General features: G+C 39.7%; 1 protein-coding gene across 1 annotated transcript in view; it reads right to left on the bottom strand.

Moving 5' to 3' along the window:
* The window catches only part of Smyd3 (SET and MYND domain containing 3), a 698,868-nt gene that overhangs the window by 527,685 nt on the left and 150,258 nt on the right, over nucleotides 1-20,925 (bottom strand). The window contains exon 2 of the mRNA XM_008849150.3: nucleotides 9,052-9,115. Within this exon, the coding sequence (XP_008847372.2) occupies nucleotides 9,052-9,115 (64 nt within the window). The remainder of the gene's footprint in view (nucleotides 1-9,051; nucleotides 9,116-20,925) is intronic.

The following is a 20,925-nucleotide window of genomic DNA, read 5'->3' as shown; positions in this document are numbered from 1 at the left end:
TCAGGGTTCTCTAAAGAAACAGAACCAGTAGAATGAATATATATGTATAGAGATTTATCAGCTTAGCTCACAGGATAGAGTCCGAGTAGTCCAACAATGGCTGTACCATACTAGAGAGGCTGAGAATCCATAGTTGCTCAGTTCACAAGGCTGGATGTCTCAGTAGTCCCAGTCTGGCGCTGAAGGTCTGACAAATTCCAAAAGATCAGGTAGTCTTCAGTCTACAGCAGCAAGACGAACTCACCAGTGAGAGAGAAGGCAAGCAGCAAGAAGCCTGGCGTTCTACTCTGCCTTGGTCTTTTATACCAGCTGCCATCAGAAGATAACGCCCACATTTAGGGTGTATCTTCTGGTTTTAGATGATCCAGTCAAGAAGATCTCTTTCATTTCAATTAATCCCAGATCCAATCAAGTTGACACCCAGGATTAGCCATCACAAGTCCACCCCTTGTCAACTTGACACACAATAGCATCTCTCTATGTCGTGCTTAATTTTCAAATGAAAACAATGTTGAGGTCATAATTTCACCTAACATGATATAACTATTCCATAATACAATGACCAATGCATTACATATCTTAAAGTAGGTGATAAAGTCTTCAAGGAATGCTTAGTCCTTTAGTGTCTCATAACCCAATATAATCATATAGGTTCACAACACTTAACCACTTAACACGTCTCAATTACATATTCAAAACCTCAAGAATCTGCCTAACATATGTGTATACATGCCCGAGCCTATTCTTAACCAACTAGGACAAAAATACTCAGGTCAACTACAATCCACGTTTCTGCAACTAGCCACGAGGCCTAAGTTGGTATTTGTAATTACCTTCCTCTACTACCCATTCTGTATTTCCTCCACCATCAGCAAGCACCTCTGCAGGTCTTGGCTCTTTCTCTGGAGGAGTGACCCATACTTTCATCCCTGAAGGGTCTGGGCCATTTGTTGTCCTGTCTGGATTGGGTTGTTGCAGTTACCCATTGACCTTAATCACAGGACAAGGTAACACCAAAAGTTTCCCTGAGGAATCTCCTGCCTTCCAGATGATATCTTCATTACCTCCATTGTGGAGACCCAGTCCAATTTCCCCCTGGTAGTCTGGGTAAATCACATCTCCTAATACTGTTATTCCTTTCTTAGCCTGCTGACTTAAGGGCATCAGAAGCCCAAAATGTCCAAGGGGAAGTCTTAGCTTCCAGTTCAATGGAATGTTTATTGTCTCTCCCTGCAGAAGCATTCCCTCTTCTGGAACCAAAACATCCAAGCCAGTAGAGTGGAAAGTCGAGGGTACAGGAAGCAAAAATTTTCATAGAGGGTCACCAGGGGTGACAGTGAGTGGAATCATTCCCACTTCCACCCCTTGATTCCTGGACCCGTGAATCCTGGCTATAGGAAAACTGTACTGTATTCGTGTATTGGACACTGATTCAAAGCATACACTGCCTTCTGGAGGACCCTGTCCCAGCCCTCCAGGCTATTGCCACCTAATTGGCATTTGTAACTGTGTCTTTAAGAGACCATTCCATAGTTTTATCAAGCCAGCTGCTTCAGGATCGTGGGGAACATGGTAAGACCAATGGATTCCATGACCATGGGCCCAGATGTCAAGGAGCTCAGAAAGTAACCGACTGTGACTAGTAATAATCAGATATATAGAGATTAGAAACTTTTAATTAGAACTTAGGGCATGTGGAAGGAAATTGAGAAAAACAAAGTCATTTTTACAGTCATCAGTAAAAAGTATATAAACAAAATGACATTCATTTTATATGTAGGGCTAAGTTTGTGATAAGATAGGAAGGCATATAACTGAATGAAAATATTTTTTTTGCAGAAGGCTATTTAAACATGTTAAGTAAAAATGAAAGAGATGCATCTTAGCTCTGGAAATTGTTACTGACTATGTCAATGCTGCTGTAATGAAATGCTTCTTCTTAATTATATGGTTATTAAATAAATATTTTTTTAAAAAACTGAAGGAATTTTTTTCTAATGCAAGTGAAATATTTTTTAATTCAAAGACTCATCAGGAGACAGGTGTGGTGGCTCATACCTGTAATCCCAGCACTCTGGGTCTGAGGCAGGAACATCACTGGGCTTAACACTAGCCTGGGCTTATGAGTGATTCCCTGCTTTTTAAAAAAGAAAAAAGCCAAAAACCAAACAAACAAAAAAGAAAACCTCATCAGGGAATTGTTTTACCATTTTGGTTTACTAAATATATTCTTATAGATAAAATTTACTGTATTTTATCATAGATTATTTAAAATTAAGTTTATCCCAAATGAAGAAATGAAAGTAAAATCCTGAACAATTCTTTTTGATCTATCTGAAAGGAGGTTTATTAGGGATGAAGAAACAGTCTCAAATTATGTAGAATAAAAAATTAATTGTTTTGAACCAGTTTATTCAACAATGTCATATGACTAATGGTAATTGAATACCTTCCATGCTTTCCTATACACTCACATTCATTCCACTCATGAACAGTCTGGCTTCTATGGGAAAAACTTAAAATAGATAAATTGTCGTGTAATCTGCAGACAAGAGATCTGAAAGTTATCATTCAATTCAAGACTACTTGAGAGCAAATAAGCAATCGCTTTTCCTTTATGTTTGAAAAGGTCCAGTGTTGAATTATAGGTTGTTAGATGCATGAAGATCCAAAAGGCTAGAATCTGGGAAAATAAATGGGAGGGCTAAGCAGGTTGTCTAACAGTGACAGCTGACTGACAGTTATTGATTAAAATCTTGCATAGAGACCTCCAGATCATCTGGAGATTCGCTGATAGACAGCAGTCTTCTCGTTTTCAGAGCTTACTGCAAGCTGTATCAGAAACCAGTGAGTGTACCAGCCCCTTAGTCCTAATCAAATCAGGTAAGTGGGGCCTAATATAAAGAAGGAGGAGGCTGAGGGACAGCTATAGGGCATCAAGTCATCAGAAAATGAAATAAGAATAAATTATTCCCTCTTTGCAAGTCACAATACCCTAGTTAACAACAACAAAAAAAATCAGATAATGTGAGGCAATAATAACATTAGGGCTCAAAAGTAAGTCAACATCATCCAATAAAGTTCAGAAACTTGCAACCATGAGTCAACTCTATCCTGCCACAATTTTATAAATCTTTATACTAGAATATAGTCACATTCATAAGCTGCATTGATCTCATACTATAACATAGTTATAACAAATCATGCGGCCCAGAAAAACCCAAGATATGCACTACACAATCCTCACAGGAAAAAAAAAAAAAAAGAGCCAAACCATGACCTACTGAGAGATCATATCAACATGGACTGACATAAATATTTTATGGGATGCCAAAATAAATCATTCCTTTCCAAAGTATTAACAGTAGGTTCTATGTAAACATGATAGAAGGGGCATATTCATTTTATTTCCCCAACACAAGTAATTGTCAAGTCTTAAATTCCCAAAGTGAACTGCAGGGCCATCAATGGCTTGAAGTGGTTGACCCTCCTCAGAAAGTTTGAAGTGTGTTAAGAAAACAGTTTGCAGAAGCAGGACAGGGGCCATCAGGAGTATCTCTGCTGCTTTTGAGATGGCCAAACTCCAGTAAGGATCTAGAATGAGCATCTAAGTAAGCTGCCAGAGAATAAGACTAAAAATAGCTGGGGAAAAGAAGGCTAAAAAACCAAAACACCGAGCATGGTGCACCACCTTTAACCCCAGCACTGGGGAGGCAGATGCAGGTGGGTCTCTGTGAGATTGAGGCCATAACTTCAGTCCCATGGGATCCAATAGCCTCTTCTGACCAATGCAGGCATTGCACAACATGGGTACACTTACCTACATACAGGCAATCACGCATACACATAAAATAAAAACAATAAATAAATTTTTTGAAGTTAAAAAAACAAAACAGTATATCAGTAATCACTCAAAATATCAATGGTCTCAAATATACCAATTTTAAAAAGAGATTGTCAGAATGGATTAAAAAACTAAAGTACTGCATACCCAATCGCTCTGAGATTTGAAACAGAGCCATTCCTAAAATCAAAAGGCTTAGCTTTGTTCATTATCATTTTGAATATGGTATTCCAGAAAACAACTTATTAAATTATTCTGTGAAATGCTTACTAATGCAGGGTTAATTTTCTAAGATAAAAATGAATAAAATCATTCTATATCTAAGCATAAAATGTAGACCCAAAAATACAATTCAAAGATTTTAAAATATCTATAAATTATTAACATAAAATAGAGCTTCACTTTACAAATATAATACTTTTTTTTAATTTTATGTGCGCCAACACACCCGGCCAGGACAAACATAATACTTTTTAAAAGTACATATTCTGGGGCTGGAGATATGGCTCAGCGGTTATGAGCACTCACTGCTCTTGAAGAGGACCCGGGTTCAATTCCCAGCACCCACAAGGCAGCTAAGAACCATCCTTAACTCCAGTTCCAGGGGAATCCTAAGCTCTCTCTGACCTCCGCGGCACTGCACAACATGGGTACACTCACATACATGCAGGCAATACATTCATACACATAAAATAAAAATAATAAATAAAATATTTTTTAAAGTGCATATTCTGCAACTTGGTTTAGAACCTGGCTGTATACTTTGTTCAGTGATCTGTTCAATTGGAAATGCAAATATTATAAGTCAAACAAAATCAAGAAAAGGTAAAATAATATCTGCTGAATTGCTTAAGCTTGGTTGACTTGCTATCAATATTGCTTTTTTAAAAAATTGTTTTTAATAAAACAGCCTGCTTCTTCTCTTCAGTCTAGGAATCATCTGCAATGCTCTGTTATGCCAATATGAAGATGAGACTAGTTCCCCTACAAGGAAATTACGTGATGCTTATCCCACAACAAGGCAATGGAAGCAATTCAAAGCTATTAATAAAAAATAATCTTGTCAGTATCAGAAACAATACTGTACATAGCAGTGAGTGGGTGGGTGGACGGATGGACGGACGGACAGACTGTATACAAAGCATGGAGGAACAGTTGGGTATGTATCCTCTTTTACTCACAAAAAGAAACACAAATTTTCTCTAGAAAATAAGAATAAGGTAGCTAAAGAAAACATTTATTTTAAATAAACTTTATTTATTTTTTACCTTGTATCATTCTATATTGTATTAATTTTTATAATCAAAATATGACCTTGCATTGCTTATGTTTAAAGATGAAATGTGGCTTGGCATGGTGGCACACACCTTTAATCTCTGTACTCAGGAGGCAGAGTCAGGTGGATCTCTGTGAGATCAAGGCCAGCCTAGTTTACATAGCAAATTCCAGGCAAGATGGGGTTACAGGGAGACCCTGTCTCAAAAGGAAGAAAGAAAGGAAATGTGATTACTGGTTGCAATGATACCATCCCTTGGACAAAGGGGATATGACACCCTGACAACTACCCCCAAACCTCTCGCAGGCAACTCCTTGATACCATAGTCCCTCCAACCCCGCCTTAAAGGCCAAACTAACAAACCAGTCATGTGGCCTGGAGTACAGTGTTCTAGACTTTTTCTTAGCACATTCTCTATCAGTTTCCATTCTGTTTGCTTTCCCCTTCAGTTAGTTACTCTTCACAGGTCTCCCAATCCAGTTTGTTCTAAATTTCCTGGTGCTTTGGAGGCATCCACAGTAATTACAATGTTTCATGCTGTATCCTGGGGTTGAGATAAGTAGAGCAGTTTAAATGCATATGTTCTGGCCAATCTTTGACTCCCACCTCTACACCCCAAGCAACCCCCACACATACACATACAGATACATACTCTAGCTAGTATTATATATTTCATCTCACTAGCTACCTTTCATTAACATGCATAGTATGTCTAACAATGACATTATTATTGATGCTACAATGAACAGCTAATATACGTAGTAAAAATATATACACTACAATGAATCAAAATGACATGCCTACTTGCCAAACTCCCTCGACTCATTCTAATCAGATAATGACTTTTTCTTCTTTCTATGTATTACTACAGGACAAAGTAGCCTCAGAGAAAAATATTAGTACAAACAGGGGAAAATAAATGTTTAAACCATTGAGATTAGAAAAGAAGTCCATCCAAAAGATATGTGTCAAGTAATATGACAAGTCATCATTTCTACACGCACTCTGCCTAATCTGGCATTTAGGGAAACAAGTAGCCCAGATTTGCTTGAGTAATAGAGTTAAAATCTCACCATAAAACAGCTTTTCTAAGATTTTTCCTATAGAAAAAAAGCATATATTGTCCCTTTTTCCATTTTTTATAGTTACTCTTAATAGCCAAATATAAATCTGAGATCTTACCTTGACAAAATAATTGATTTATAAAAATGAGATGAAAGTCAATTATTTTCAATATTTCACCCCTTATTCTTATTAGTTATGCGTTAAATTTTCAAATTTCTCTCCGTGTGTGTGTGTGTGTGTGTGTGTGTGTAGTGTGTGCATGTACATGGTGTGTGCCTATGTGGAAAGTGTACACATACTTGGGTATGCATGCCTGTAGAGGGCCACTGTTGAAGTAGAAAGTCTTTCCTCGTATTTTTTGAACAGCATCTCTCTAAAGACTGGCTGGCCCATTAGCTTCAGGGATCCATTTGTTTCCATTCATGCCCCAAGTTTGGGGTTACAGGCACATGCTGCCATGCCCGACTTTTTATATGCATGCTGAGGATCTGAACTCGGGTTTTGGCGTTCACACAGTAGGCACTTTACCCACTGAACTATCTCCCCAGTTCTCAATTTCTATTTAAAAATGTTTCCTTTTGTGTCTTTTATAAAGGACAGCTTGCAACCTTATTGAATACAAAGTAAAATAGATCTAGGGTGTTATATAATAAAGATCTCCCTGGGCATGCACAAAGCCATGGGGTCCCACCCTAGCACCCTAGTAAAACAAGTAAATAGTCAATTAACAAAAGAAGAATATAGTAAAGAGAAAACTAGATCTAATCAAAAGGTTATAACAAAAATAAAATTTAGGTTTAGAAGGTAAATTTAAAATCTGGACATGTGCTAGTAATTTGTAGGTTTGTTTCCCAATTCCAAGACCTATCAATTATAGGATATTTGACAAGTTACTTGCTGCTCTGACCTGTTTCCTTCCAGGTAAAACGAGCATAGAGATAGTACCTAATTTGTACAAGATATTTATAAAATTAAATGGAATAAAACAGTGCCTACCACATAGTATCTGTCTCATAAACATGAGCACTTATCAGCACAGCTGAAAAAACTGAGGCCTGCCTAACCTTGTGTTTTCTCTGAAATGATTTTAAATAGAAAATGGCAGAAAAGAGAACCTAGATCCTCTAAATTTTTTGTACATTTGGCTTTTTCCATTAAGGTTAATTTCAAAGGCAAAATGAGATAGCATAAAAATTCCTGAGAAGCATGGTCTAGATTTAAAAGGAGGAAGTCTATGAGAGCTCTTGTACATGCAACACACAAGCAAGCACACACACATGCACACCCCAAAACAAGAATGAGTGGGAGGAATGACACAGACACAAAGTTTCAATTAGACTTTTTAATGATATAATTCATTAGAGCATAATTGCATTTCTTATTAAATGATTAATCAAAAGACTTGAAGTAAAGGTCATGTTGAATGTTAATTATACATCCTTAAAAGAATTTCAAATATATTAACAACCATATTCATTATAAATTAATTTAATCTTTAGGAAAGTAATTTGTCATTATCTTTAAAAATTCAAAATGCATATATCCTTTCACTAAAGAAATGTAATTAGGACTATATCATGGAATTAGTTTTTAAATGTATGAAAAGGGATATTAGGTACATTATTGGCAATAGTAAATACTGGAGAAAATCTAAACATTCTTTAATGAGGAAATTATGATCATGGTATACATATAAAATGGAATATATGGGGTGATATAAAATAGTTCTCTAAATAGATTACTAAATAAAAAACAAAAAGCATAAAAGGAGCCAGAACAATCTGTATCTATTTTTAGAAACATAGAGCTCTTCAAATATGTCTCCACAAAAAATTAACAAAATGTTATTGTTTGAAACCAAAATGTTTCCAGATGCTTAGGTATTAAAGTCAAGGTTTTGTGTCAATGTGGTTATTGTGGAACAATTTCTTCCTACATAAAACTTTCCATCTTGGAGGACAACTCTTTAAAAACAGGTTGTTCTAAGGAGAGGTGACCCATTACATCCTGCGGGGGAAGCTGTAAGCACAAAAAAGTAACAACTCAAAGGCTTCAGGAAGTCCCTGAAACTGGTGAGATACAATTGCTCCCCACCCCCCACAAGCATATCTAAGCAGTAAAGACTGCTGAAAGATTCTCAGAGGAGCTGGGCATCCTAGAAGCAGCTTACACCAGCAAGCCACCTGGGAGAGAGGGAAGAGCTGGGCTGCCTAGAGGAGGCTCAGACCAGCCAAGCTGCCTGGGAGAGAATCAGAGCATGCTGTCACCTCAGCTGTGGTGGGCTTTGGTGATGCAGCTGTCATTGAGTCATTTCTGTTCCTATAAGTAACCCCTCACCCATACTCCTGTAAATGACGCCAATAAAACTCTTGGTTCACCAAGTTGGACTTTGGTGGGATCCTTACCTTGGTCTGTCGTCAGTTATCCATCTGAGGTAAGTAGATCTCTATTCACATCTCCCTAGGAATAGTGTAACACAACTCTATTGCTAAGTGACTGGATAATGAAGGCATGCACTAAGGCCATCAGTGGAACAATCCATTGAGTTCTTAGCTAAAAGGTCTATTGGGAGATTGCAGAGTTGGAAGAAGTAGGCACTGGACACATGGCTTTGAAGCGTACATTTGCCCTAGCAGGTACATGTCTGTCTATCTCCATCTCTGTTTCTGTCTCTCTCTGTCTCTCCCTCCTGGATCCTCCTCCAATGAGACCTGCTCAAATTGCACAAATATTAATTTCAAAATTGAAAGAAAAAGAGCTAACAAACATTTTTTTAAAAGAAAAACAGACCCATAGGTTTGTAATGGAGAACAAATTCACAGGTGGGGAATCTGAAGCTTTCCCTGGAACAGCTGAATACTCTTACCTGACACTTAGCACTGCAGTACTTGGCAATTCGGCATTGAGAGCATCGCATCAGCTTCTCCTTCCTGTTAAAAACAATTAATTCCTTGTTAGAAAACGAGTAAGAAACATATACTGTGAAAGAAAAAGAATGTAATTGAACACATTGATGCCGATGTGTTCTGCTAATTCCTCACATATGGTCCTTTAAGATTTAGATTTTGAGGGGTGGAGAGATGACTCAGTGGGCAAAGTGCTTGCTGCTTAAGCATCAGAACCTGAGTTCAGAATCCCAGCACTCAGGTAAAAGCTGGGTGTGGCGTCAGGTGCACATATCCCCCGTGCTGGCAAGGGCAAAGACAGGGTGAGTCCCAGGGGCTTGCTGGCCAGAGTCATTCTAGCCAAAACGGGAAGCTCCAAGCTCAGGGAGAGGCCTTGTCTCAAAAAATAAGTTGGCCAGTAATAGAGGAAGACACCCAAAGTTGATCTCCAGCCTGTACGTACATGCACAGGTAAGCGGGTGTGCATGTTTGTACACACACGGGGGGGGGTCTTAGATTTTCACATGGTTAAGCATCCTCTTTTCACCTTGCATGTGAGACGTTCACATAAGTAATGCTCTTTTAAAAACTGGTATAAAGTTGCAGTATAGTTATTTCCTCTGGGTTTGATGTGACTATCTCAGTCTTGATGCTGAGCAGCTATGACACACACACACATCTCTCAAGAGATCCAGCCTACTAACATCCCTTCTCAAAGGCAGTGGAGAAGGTCATGAGACTCAGAAGAACCAGTCAAGGCCTATCATCTCCCCAAGATTCCAATCACCACCTAAGAGTTAAACAGTTAACTAAGGTCAGATAGCTCTGTGGTATTAGCTGCCTACAGGTCACCCAGGGGAAATCCTGATGTTGTAGCTGCCTGTGAGTCACTCATGTTCCTGTAAGTAACCATGTTCCTGATCAGCTCAGGGGTTAAAAGCACTAGCTGATCCTACAAAGGGACCTGTTGTGGGGCAGAGAAGATACCACCAGGAGATGTAGGAAGCAGGTTTATTTAGGCTGCAGTCCAGAGGACTTAAGTCTCAAAGTCTGGACCCTAAAAAGTAGGAAGCATTCATATTTTATACCTTAGGTAGTGAGTTACAGTGAAAAAGAAAACTATTCATTCATTGGTTAACAGCAAAAGTCTTAAAACCAGGAAGATTATTATAATAATAGAAAAGAAGTGTTTTAAAAATCCTCTATCACTGCAGAAGTCTCCATCTGAGACAAACAACTGAGGAAGTTCATCAGGACACAAGGCCAGTGGTCTTAGCTAGCAAGCTGTGTTAGCATTCTAACCACAAACTTACCAGCTGAAATTTGCTGACAGAGACAGAAGGAAAAAACAAGAACTAAAATCCATATTTTACTTAAATATTCCCGTTATCTACATCAGACCCAGGTTCAGTTCCCGGCAGAAGGGTTTTCTTTACAGGACTTTGGGTGAGGCAGGGAAGGCATCTGGCAAAGTGCAACGTCAGCAGACAACAAAGGGAAAACATCCAATGGTCTAGGTTAGAAGGTGGTACCTTGTGATTTTGGTATTTATTTACATTTTGAGACAGTCTTATCGTGGAACTCTAGCTTGTGTGGAACTCACACAGATCACCTGGCTCTGCATGACTGGTTATATTGCAACTTCTAAAAAAATTTTTTTAAATATTATTATTTTTATGTGTATTCGTGTATTGCCTGCATGTCTGTAAGTGCATCCGTGTCGTGCGATGCCTGCAGAGGATAGAAGAGGCTGTTGGATCCCCTAGAACTGGAGTTTCGGACAGTTGTTAGCTGCCATGTGGGTGCTGGGATTCGAACCCGGGTCTTCTGCAAGAACAGTGTTCTTAACTGGTGAGCCAGCTCTCCAGTCCCCCCCCCAATTTTTTTTTATTAATTTTTGAGAATTTCATACAAACTATGTTGATTATGTTCACCCCTCCCTCATCTTCAAGTGCTGTGATTTTTTTTTTTAAAGCATAAGATAACATATAACAGGGCCTGGAGAAATGGTTCAGTGCTTACATGCACTTGCTGCTCTTAGAGAGGACCTGAATCTAGTTCCTAGCACCCACATGGTGGCTAACAACCATCTGTAACTCTAGTTCCAGGAGATCTGACACCATCTTCCACCCTCCTTGGGCATTACACACACAGTGCACTTACATACATGCATGCAAAACACTCATACACATAAAGTAAAAATAAATCAGAAACTTTTTTTAAAGATATGCAATATAAAGTTAACATTTTACTCATTTCTAAGTATACAGTTTAGTGGCATTAAGAACATTCACATTTAGCCAGGCGTGGTGACACAGGCCTTTCATTCCAGCACTCTGGAGGCAGAGGCAGGCGGACGTCTGTGAGTTCAATGCCAGCCTGGTCTACATAGCAAGTTCCAGGACAGCTGTGGCTACAGGGAGACCCTGTCTCAAAAAGACATATGCACAAAAAAAACTAACATTCACATTAGGGGCTAGGAATATAGCTAAGTAGTAGAGTACTTGTCTAGTATGTGTAAACTCTAAGATTCAATCCCCAGTTACTCCTCTTCCCCCCACCGCAAAAAATACTTCATATTGTATATACCCATCATCACCACTAAACTTAACTGACATATAGAGACACTCCTGTCTAGACAAAAAGAAAAAAAAAAAAAACCTTTTCTTCATAGAGAAATTACTCTCTCCATCAGAAATTCAAAATCCAATACATCAACTGGTTGACAGTACAGACTGAGCATCTCTAATCTAAAAAGCTTGGGACCAGAAGTGTTTGGAATTTTGTATTCTTTTTTCTGAGTTTGCAATTATTGATAGAGATAATGAGATGTTTTAGAGATCAGAACACAAAGTGCATCTACATTTCATGTACACTTGGTGTATGCAGCCTAGGGAAGCCGTACTAAGCACTGGCAGGACACATATGATTGGCTGCAATATGGTCAGCACTGGACTTTCCACTATGGGTGGATCCTATGGGTGCACAAGATGTTTTCAATTTCAAAATGTTTTGGATTTTTCAATCATCAGACTGCAGAATCCTCAAATTCCAGTCTAGATCCTTCACATATAAAATTGTATGGTTCAAATTATCCTATAGTTTAATTATATATACTTCTGGGAAATAATTTAGATATTTCATTAAATTCTACTTCAGGCATACTGAATTTGGGTGTGTCAAAGTTGTCTTCCCCAAATGACCTGAGAAGCATAAAAGCATACATTTTTAAAACCTGAATTATAAAATTAAAATAAGAAATCTGATAACATCAATCATGACCAACATAGGCAAGACGCTGGTGGATCAGTGGAGAGACTCAAAGCAGGCCCGAAACACTAAAAGCTGAAGTATAATAAAGCCAATAGCAAAACAGAAGGACTCATTTTAAGCACTTACTGATGTGCCAAGCCCAGTACCCTGTCTATAAACCTATTAACTCATGTTGCCCTCAAAACAGTCCTACAAGACAAGCAGTCTTATTATGTCCATTAAGAAATACATGAATAAAGTTTTAAGATATCAAAAGTAAATATTGTGGTACAAGTTCTTCAAGGCAGCATACCATGAGGGGAAAGTAGCAAGCAGTTTGGAAAGGATAAAAATAGAGCACTACAGACAATTAGAACTTCACACATCTGCCCCCTTATCCCTAAGAGAAAATAGGTGAGAAACTTGGAAGGGAAAACTTACACTAAAGGTCTTTAGAGAATGTCATATGGAAATCTACCACTATGGAAGCTTCTTAAAGTATATACATATACACTTAAAACAGAGATTAGAAGTTGAGCATGGTGGCCATGCCTTTAATTCCAACACTCAAGAGGCAGAAACAGAAGTATCTCTGTGAGACTGAGGCCAGCCTGGTCTTCATAGTAAGTTCCAAGACAGCTGGGACTACAGGGAGACCCTGTTTCAAAAAGATAAAAATGAATAAAAAGGGATTAAAAGGAGTTTCTCCACAGCAGGGGAACATTGCCCCTACTAGGCACCATAGGCTAGCAAACAAAGAGCCCAAGGCCAGGAATTGACTCCTTTTGAAGCTGTTGACTAGGGGTCCCATAGACCTACAAACAGTATCAGCCATTGTCCCTGTTCTTGGTTATCCATCAGAGCTTGATGGTAAAACCCTATAGCTGAAGACACTACATACATGAGTTGTAGAACTAAAAAAGGAGAAAGCAAGCCAGTACTGACCTCAAAACTTCCTCTCTACTGGATACTTTTAATAGTGCTAAAAGGTGCTATGCATGCTAATCATCAACTTCACCCAGCAGTGAATCCTAGGAGCTACAAAAACTGACCTGGCAAGAAACATTCAGTGGTGTAATAGCAGCACAAATGTTATGGGAGTAACCAACTACTTTCTGAGTGGATTTAAAGTCTGCTTCACAAGATGGAGCCCATATCTGACCTGCTATCAGACCTAGGAACCTGTGGGTAAGCAGGTCACAGGCCACAAGGGAGAGCCTATTACTACTATTCTGCTAAATGGAAAATAGTATTGAACCAACTCTCAATGACTTATTGTTATACCCAGAGATTAATGCATCTCTCACCTCTCACCAGAGAAGCTTCCTCATGCAGCAGATAGTGATTAACACAGAGACACACAATTGGCCAATGTGCAGAGAATAAGAGATTTCAAAGTTCTTATCCCTGAATAGGGCACCTATATCAAACCTCTGCCTCGCAAGGCTCAGGGATCATTGCAGAAGAAGGGGGCAGAAAGACTATAAGAGCCAGAGGGGGTGGATGGCCACAAGGAAAGAGTTTTCCAGACAGCTGGTCAGTTACTCATAGGAACTCACAGCAATGGTAACAGCATGCACAAGTCCCATGTAAACTTAAGCCAGACAAAATCCCAGTAAAGAAGTGGGGAAGTGGGGAAGAAGCCCCAACTACAGCTAAGGAACTGCAACTAACAGCTGCTGCGATATGGGGTAGTCAGTTTTCTTTTAGGGTATGACTGTGGATGGTTTAACCAGGCTCCAGTGGATGTACTTATGGGGCGCGTGGGGCTCTCTGCGCGCCCTAGAAGCGGCACGGCAGGCCTGGCCACGTCCCGCGTCGCTGTCCACCACTGAGGTGCTGAAGGTCTCGCAGCACCGCGGCTCCGCATCTCTGTTGTGGCAGCGGGTCTCTGCTTCTCCGCTGCTTCCCTGCGCCTGCCGGGGCTTTTGCCCGGCCGGGTCCGGCCCTAATTTCACCTGTGCACTTTCCTCAAGATGCGAAATCCACCGGCCGCTGGATCATGCGGGAGAGTGTGAGGGCGGCTAAAGCTGGGATCCGTGAGTCAGTGACAGAAAGACAGCTCTTCCCGGGAAGGCTAGATCGTAGGCAGTGAGACAAGACTCAGCTCAGTCAGACTCAGTGTTACAGCTCTTTATTCAATGGCTCTGCGTGGCTCCAAGCCTCAGTGTCCCAGAGTGATCCAGCTCCTTCAATTATTGAGGGGAATCAGGGAACTTTATACCGTGGGGGTAGTGGTAAAAGCTTCAGCTGATAGGTACTTTGGGGATGCCTCATTTGCGTGTGGAAATGGGCTCCCGCCAGGCTGCCAAACTGCTTGAAAATCACACAGGAAAGCCTAATAGTTACAGAGCCGGAGGCTACATTCCTGTGGCTGCTACTTCACAAAGGAGTCAGGAAAAATGCCGGGAAGGCACCCTGCTGTGAAAGGAGTCTCTTCATATGGCTCCAAGCTTGTGAGCTATCCGGACATGGAGAAACTTCTACTTTACACAACAGAGGTCCCCAACAGTACTGAAAGGCATTTGGGGACATAAATTTCACTCAATAAGATGTGCGTGTATGTGTGTGTGTGTGTGTGTGTGTGTGTGTGTGTGTGTAGAATACCTGAAATCAGGTGAGGGCAGTAAGGGGGTACAAATTAGGGGAGGAACTCTAAATATGATCAAAATATATTGTATGAAATTTTTAAAAATTCAATTAAAAACATAAAAATTAAAAAAACATGGCAAGATGTGTTGTATGGCTAAGTAAAGAAAAGGTGAAATGGGGCTGGAGAGATGGCTCAGCAATTAAGAGCACTATCTGCTCTTGCAGAGAACTCGGGTTTGATTCCAGCATCCACATGGCGGCTAATATCCATCCATAACTCCAGTTTCAAGGGATCCAATGCCCTCTTCTGATCTACATGGGCATTGCACAACATAGGTGTACTTGCATACATGCAGACAATACCCTCATACACATAAAAATAAGAAAATATTTTTTTAAAAAGAAAAGATGAAATGTTTCTTTCCACCAACTGTAAAATGATAGCTACCAAAACTCTAAACCACAGACAGCAAACCAAACCAACCAATTTTCCCTTAAAGTTTTGTTTTTAACCATCGCATCATACTGTCACTTATAAATACAAACTGGATAAAAGTTCAGTCTACTTACACTTCTAGTAAAAAGATATATAAGGTGAGATGAGAAGAATATGCCAGGCAAACATTAATTATAAGAAAGCCTGTGTAACCATAGCAATAGCAAAAAGGTTAAACACTTTACTAGAGATAAAGAAGGTCAAACCATCATGATAAAAGACTCCAGTCACCAGCTGTTATATATCTAGTAACAAATGTAACCACTCTCAAAATATATCAAGCACAAATAACAGACCTTTAAGGAAAAAATGATCAATATACAATTAAGTTAATATGGGTAAGGACTTTAAAATAGTACCTGGAATACAGTAGGTACCATGTAAGAGTTAGATATTACTACAAAAATATCTTACAAACTCTCATCCAGGAAATTGCCAAACATCCTCTTCAGGCACCCACTGGCCACTCATTAGAAGTACCAGTGGTCAGGCATGACGGCACATGGCTTTAGTCCCAGCACTCAGAAGGCAGAGGTAGGTGGACCTCTATGAGGTCAAGGCCAGCCTGGTCTATGTAGCCAGTGCCAGGCCAGCTGAGGCTACAAGAAGACCCTGCCTCAAAAAGAAAAAAAAAAAAAAGTACCAATGGACAATAGAAGAAAATTTCAAAATTCCTAGGGAACAGAAAATCATTCTCTATAGCAATCAAGAAATTAGATTTTTTTAAAAAACCAAATACAATCTCACCTGCATGGAAGTGTAAACACGTACTTCAGTACAACTTGAGGAACAAAGAATCACAATGGCGAGAGAAAAATTTTGAGTAAATACTGAGAAAAATACCCACACTTGTGCTAAAACAATACAAAACTATGTATAACTTTAAATATTCAGGTAAAAGAAGAAAAACTGAAACTGAATGAGCTAAATACACACATCAAGAACTTAAATTAGTGCCAGGCACAGTGGTGCACATCTGTAGTCCAAGCACTCGGGAGGCAGGAAAAGAATCACAAGTTACAAGCCAGCCAAACCTCTGACACACTGTCTTGGAGCAACAACAAAAGGAACCTAAATTTTAAAGTAATAGGAAAATCGAAGAAAGCGTAAAGTAAAAACTACAACATGACAAATATATTTAAAGGAAATAGTACGCAAAGCTACAATAGATGATTAATGAAGCCAGAAAAAAATACTATCAATAATTCCTGAAAGACTATTAGGAATAAGCAGGAATATAACCCAAGATTCAACAGATATTTAAAAACATGAGCGAACACTGAGGAAATGACAGCTAAGATATCATTTTAAGTCTTTTTCACTATTTCCCCAGCAGCATCCCACCACCCCACTGCAGAGAGCAGGGCAAATAAGTTAGCAGATGATGACCACCACTCCCACACTGACACCTACATTCACAGCACCTACAACAAACCCAAAGTGCAAGTACACAGGAAAAAAATGCCTGTATTTCTGAGCTCTGACTTCAATCACTAGCATTACAGGAAGAAACAGAAGAAGACAGTTGGGCTTCCAGTGGACTGTAAACAAATGTGGCCCAAATCTGCCAGAAGATAACTAGTGAGGAATATGTTGAGCCAGTCTGGAAACAGCAGCCAAACATGGGGGGTAAGGGGGCAGACGCCTCCCAAGGATGAGATCATTTGAGCCCCAACCTTCTCCAACTCAGCTACCAGAATCCCCCTTTCCTTTTACCTTATCTAGCCTGTTCAGAGGTTATTTCTGCTACCTAGAAATAAAGATTCCCAAGTACATAAGTTTTTATGTTCTATTCTAAAAAATGGTGAATAGACTCAAATACCTAAGAACACTAGTACCAGTACCAGGACTTTGTCTCCAACTCCCTCCCACAGTCCCCCAAAAGGATCTATAATGTATCTTTGCACAGAATTCAGGTAACTAAACAAGATGATCCAGAGTAACTGATCCTTTGCTTTATGACAGAAATTCAATAACATGGGTTATTTAAATATTGGGGGGCATTGGGTTGGGGCTTGGGGGTTTGGTTTTTGTTTTTTTCTTTCAGTTTTTGTTTTTGTTTTTTTTGATACAAGGCTTCCTAGTAGCTCCACCTGGCCTGGTCTATGTACACGAGACTGGCACTGATCTCACAGAGATCTGCCTCCCAAGTGTGGAAACTACTATGCCCAGCAATATTCATATTTTTATAAACAAATACATTTTAATTCTGAAATTTCAAAAACGTTAACTGGATCTAAGACAAAAGTTGCAAGGGCTTGATTGGACCAACCACCAAGCTATGAGAGTTCTTACTTTTTTCTTGGGGCAAGTAAGGTTAGAGCCTTTGCTCTGGGACAAGCATCCCCTGCTGAGAAACTTGCCTGTAGTGAGATGAAAGGAGGAAGAAATGGCCTCCAGGCATTTAATGAAAACACTCTTCTTTTTGCTTTAAAAAAGGGGGCTGGAGAGATGGCTCAGCGGTTAAGAGCACTGACTACTCTTGCAGAAGACCCGGGTTCAATTCCAGCACCCACATGGTGGCTACAAACCATCCTTAACTCCAGTTCCAGGGGAATCCTAAGCCCTCTTCTGACCTCTGTGGCATTGCACGACACGGGTGCACTCACATACATGCAGGCAATACACTCATACACACAAAATAAAAATAATAAATAAAATTCTTTTTAAAAAAAAAAATTTCTAAATGGAAAACAAAGCCACATTTCTTGAAAACGACCGTGAGAAATGCATACCTCAAATCAAAAACAGAAATTACTAGCAATCTTACAGAAAAAAAGATCACTTATTTTAGGCAGTTCCTGATGCTAAAACAAGAAACACTGAACAGAGTTAATCAAGGGCAGGTTGTATCTAATTGTTAAGAATTTCCTGACTCTTGCCAAGCTCGAGTGAAATACCCAAGAAGTGTGCAGTTCCTGGTAACTTCACGTGTTGATGGAGAATCTAATCAGTACATGTGTTGGGCACGGTGTCATAGGAAGACAGCAACGCAGGAGGAATGGGTTAGATTAGACTCCTGATTCCATATCTTCTTTAACCAACAAATATGAAGGAAGTTTGAAAATGTCAAAAGTTAATCACAGCTATTCACAGTTATTCACAGGGAAAAGTATGGTAAGTCTCTGAGGAGTAGAGGTGTGATGGACATTTAATTTTCAGATTGCAGGAACATCCTTATGCAAAGAAATCATCCTAAGAATGGCAAAAATCCCCCAAGGACAGAAATTTCTCTCATACTTGAGACTTCAATGGCTGTGCTGAGGATCAGTACTCAGACATTTCAATTTTGGTGACATGGGGGTCTCCCTGTAGCCCCAGCTGGCCTGGAATTCGCTATGTACACCAGACTGGCCTAAATCTAAAAGAGCCACCACCTGCTTCCACCTCTTAGTGCTGGAACTAAAGGCCTGCAGCACCAAGCCCATCCAATTTTAATGGAATTCTTAACACAATTACCAAAGTCAACCAGAAAAAAAAAAAAAAATGTGTCTAGGGATGCAGCTCGGCTGGCAGAGTGCTCGCCTAGCATGCGGGAAGCCCTGGGTTTGACCCTCAGCATTATGCAAACCTGGAGTGGTGGTACAGGGATGATTATCTGCATAGAATTATGAAAATATTTCAGATACTTAAGATATAAAATGCCCTTTGGGAAAAAGTAAATAAGAGGAAGACAGAATGTTAGCTGGGCAAGTTCTTAAGAATAAATCCCATGAACCCGGGCATAGTGGTGGACGCCTTTAATTCCAGCACTTGGGAGACAGAGGCAGGCAGATCTCTGTGAGTTTGAGGCTAGCCTGGTCTACATAGCGAGTTCCAGGGCAGCTGGGTCTACAGGAAGACCCTGTCTCAAAAAAAAAAAAAAAAAAAAAAAAAAAAAAAGAATAAATCCCATGGAAAAGAACATGTCTTTTTTAATGGGGAACCCCAAAAATAAGTAGCTGAAGAAAGCCTAAATATAAGAGACCACAGAAATAATGTGTCTTCACAAAAATTTTATGTTTATATATAGCTTTGAAAACTAAGCATTCCAATTCATTAAAAATGTTAGTGCCATGTGGCCAAGTGTTTGGATCTCTTTCCATGGAAATTTCTGAAGCAAATGAAATTCTACACTATGAAGAAAAAAGATTATTTCAATTAAAATCATGTTATCTTTCCAAAGTAGTAAAATTACTGTGACTCTAACTAAATGAAATATGCTGGCAAATGCTAAACCTAAGACCTCCCTTTGGCTTGAATATAAAAAACAATTTAGAAAAGAGATCTTCCATTTTTGTTTCCAGATAGCAATTATGTAGGTTTGGGCCCAAAGGTCTTTTTTAAAATTAAAGGGATTTACTCTACCATCCACCTAGCCATCAAATGGTTCTTTTAATACAAAGCAACAGATGTAGTCAAAATAATATAACTCTGCCAGGTGTGGTGGCACACGGCTATAGTCCCAGCACTTGGGAGGCAGAGGCAGGTGGATCTCTGTGAGTTCAAGGCCAGCCTGGTCTACATAGTGAGTTCCAGGACAGCTGGGGCTTACAGGGAGACCCTGCTTCAAAAAGACCAAAAATAAAATAAAATTATAACTCCATGAGAAAAGGAAAATAGAATTGATTGAGGTTGGTTTTCCCACATTCCCTATCACTTCATGTTTCTCACATTTAAAGTAGAAAATAAGAAAATATAATGGTTAATATTTCAGAAAAATTGAATCTATGATTCAGTGGCACCATACCTTCCAAGAAGAAAGGCGAGCAATTCAAATCCTTATTAGTACAGTATTTGGATCATGTTAGTCAAGAGAGGCTGTCTACCTACTGGGGAACGTCCCTTTCCCTGTTCTCAGACTCAGAAAGCTTTTATCTTTAGGGAGATTATACTACCAGAGGGATCCAAACCCCAGTGTTTGATGACTGATGACCAAGGAACCATAGATGATCCTGTGTGGACAACTGTGGAGAGAGCAATGCAGTGACTGCCCCTGAGCCCTCAGCAGACGGGAGACAAACATGTCCCATGTACAGAAGGAGTTACAATAAGAACAGAAATTTGAGGGGCTGCAGAGATGGCTCAGAGGTCAACAGCACTTGCTGCTCTTGTAGAGAGCCTGGGTTCAGTTCCCAGCCACCACACTGCAGCTAACAACTGTCTCTAACTCCAGTTCCAGGGGATGATTCCCTCTTCTGGCCTCCATAGGTATTGCATGCAGGTGGTGCACTTACATACATACAGGCAAAACACTCATTCATTAATAATTTGGTCAGAGGGACATAAAGGACACTTTTTGTTCCTTGCCCTCCTAGGTCCACTAGTTCCAAGGGACTATGAGCATCTCTCAAAATGTCCTATAATAGTAGTGGGTCACCTGTCCTCTTGATCAAGGAGGCTGAGGAGACCCCACCAGATAGACTTGAACCAGTGTAGAGTCTATAAAGAGGGGGGTCAACACAAAGGAATCATGTCCTCCATACTTCCAAGTAAAGCCAACCATGGTCAAGCAGGACTTTTGACTTATCTTCAC

The sequence above is a fragment of the Nannospalax galili genome, unplaced genomic scaffold (genome assembly GCF_000622305.1).
Source record: "Nannospalax galili isolate Female #2095 unplaced genomic scaffold, S.galili_v1.0 scaffold543, whole genome shotgun sequence".
In the NCBI taxonomy this organism is placed as follows: domain Eukaryota; kingdom Metazoa; phylum Chordata; class Mammalia; order Rodentia; family Spalacidae; genus Nannospalax; species Nannospalax galili.
Note: the sequence above shows the minus strand (reverse complement) of the source record. Positions and strands in the feature narration are given on the sequence as shown.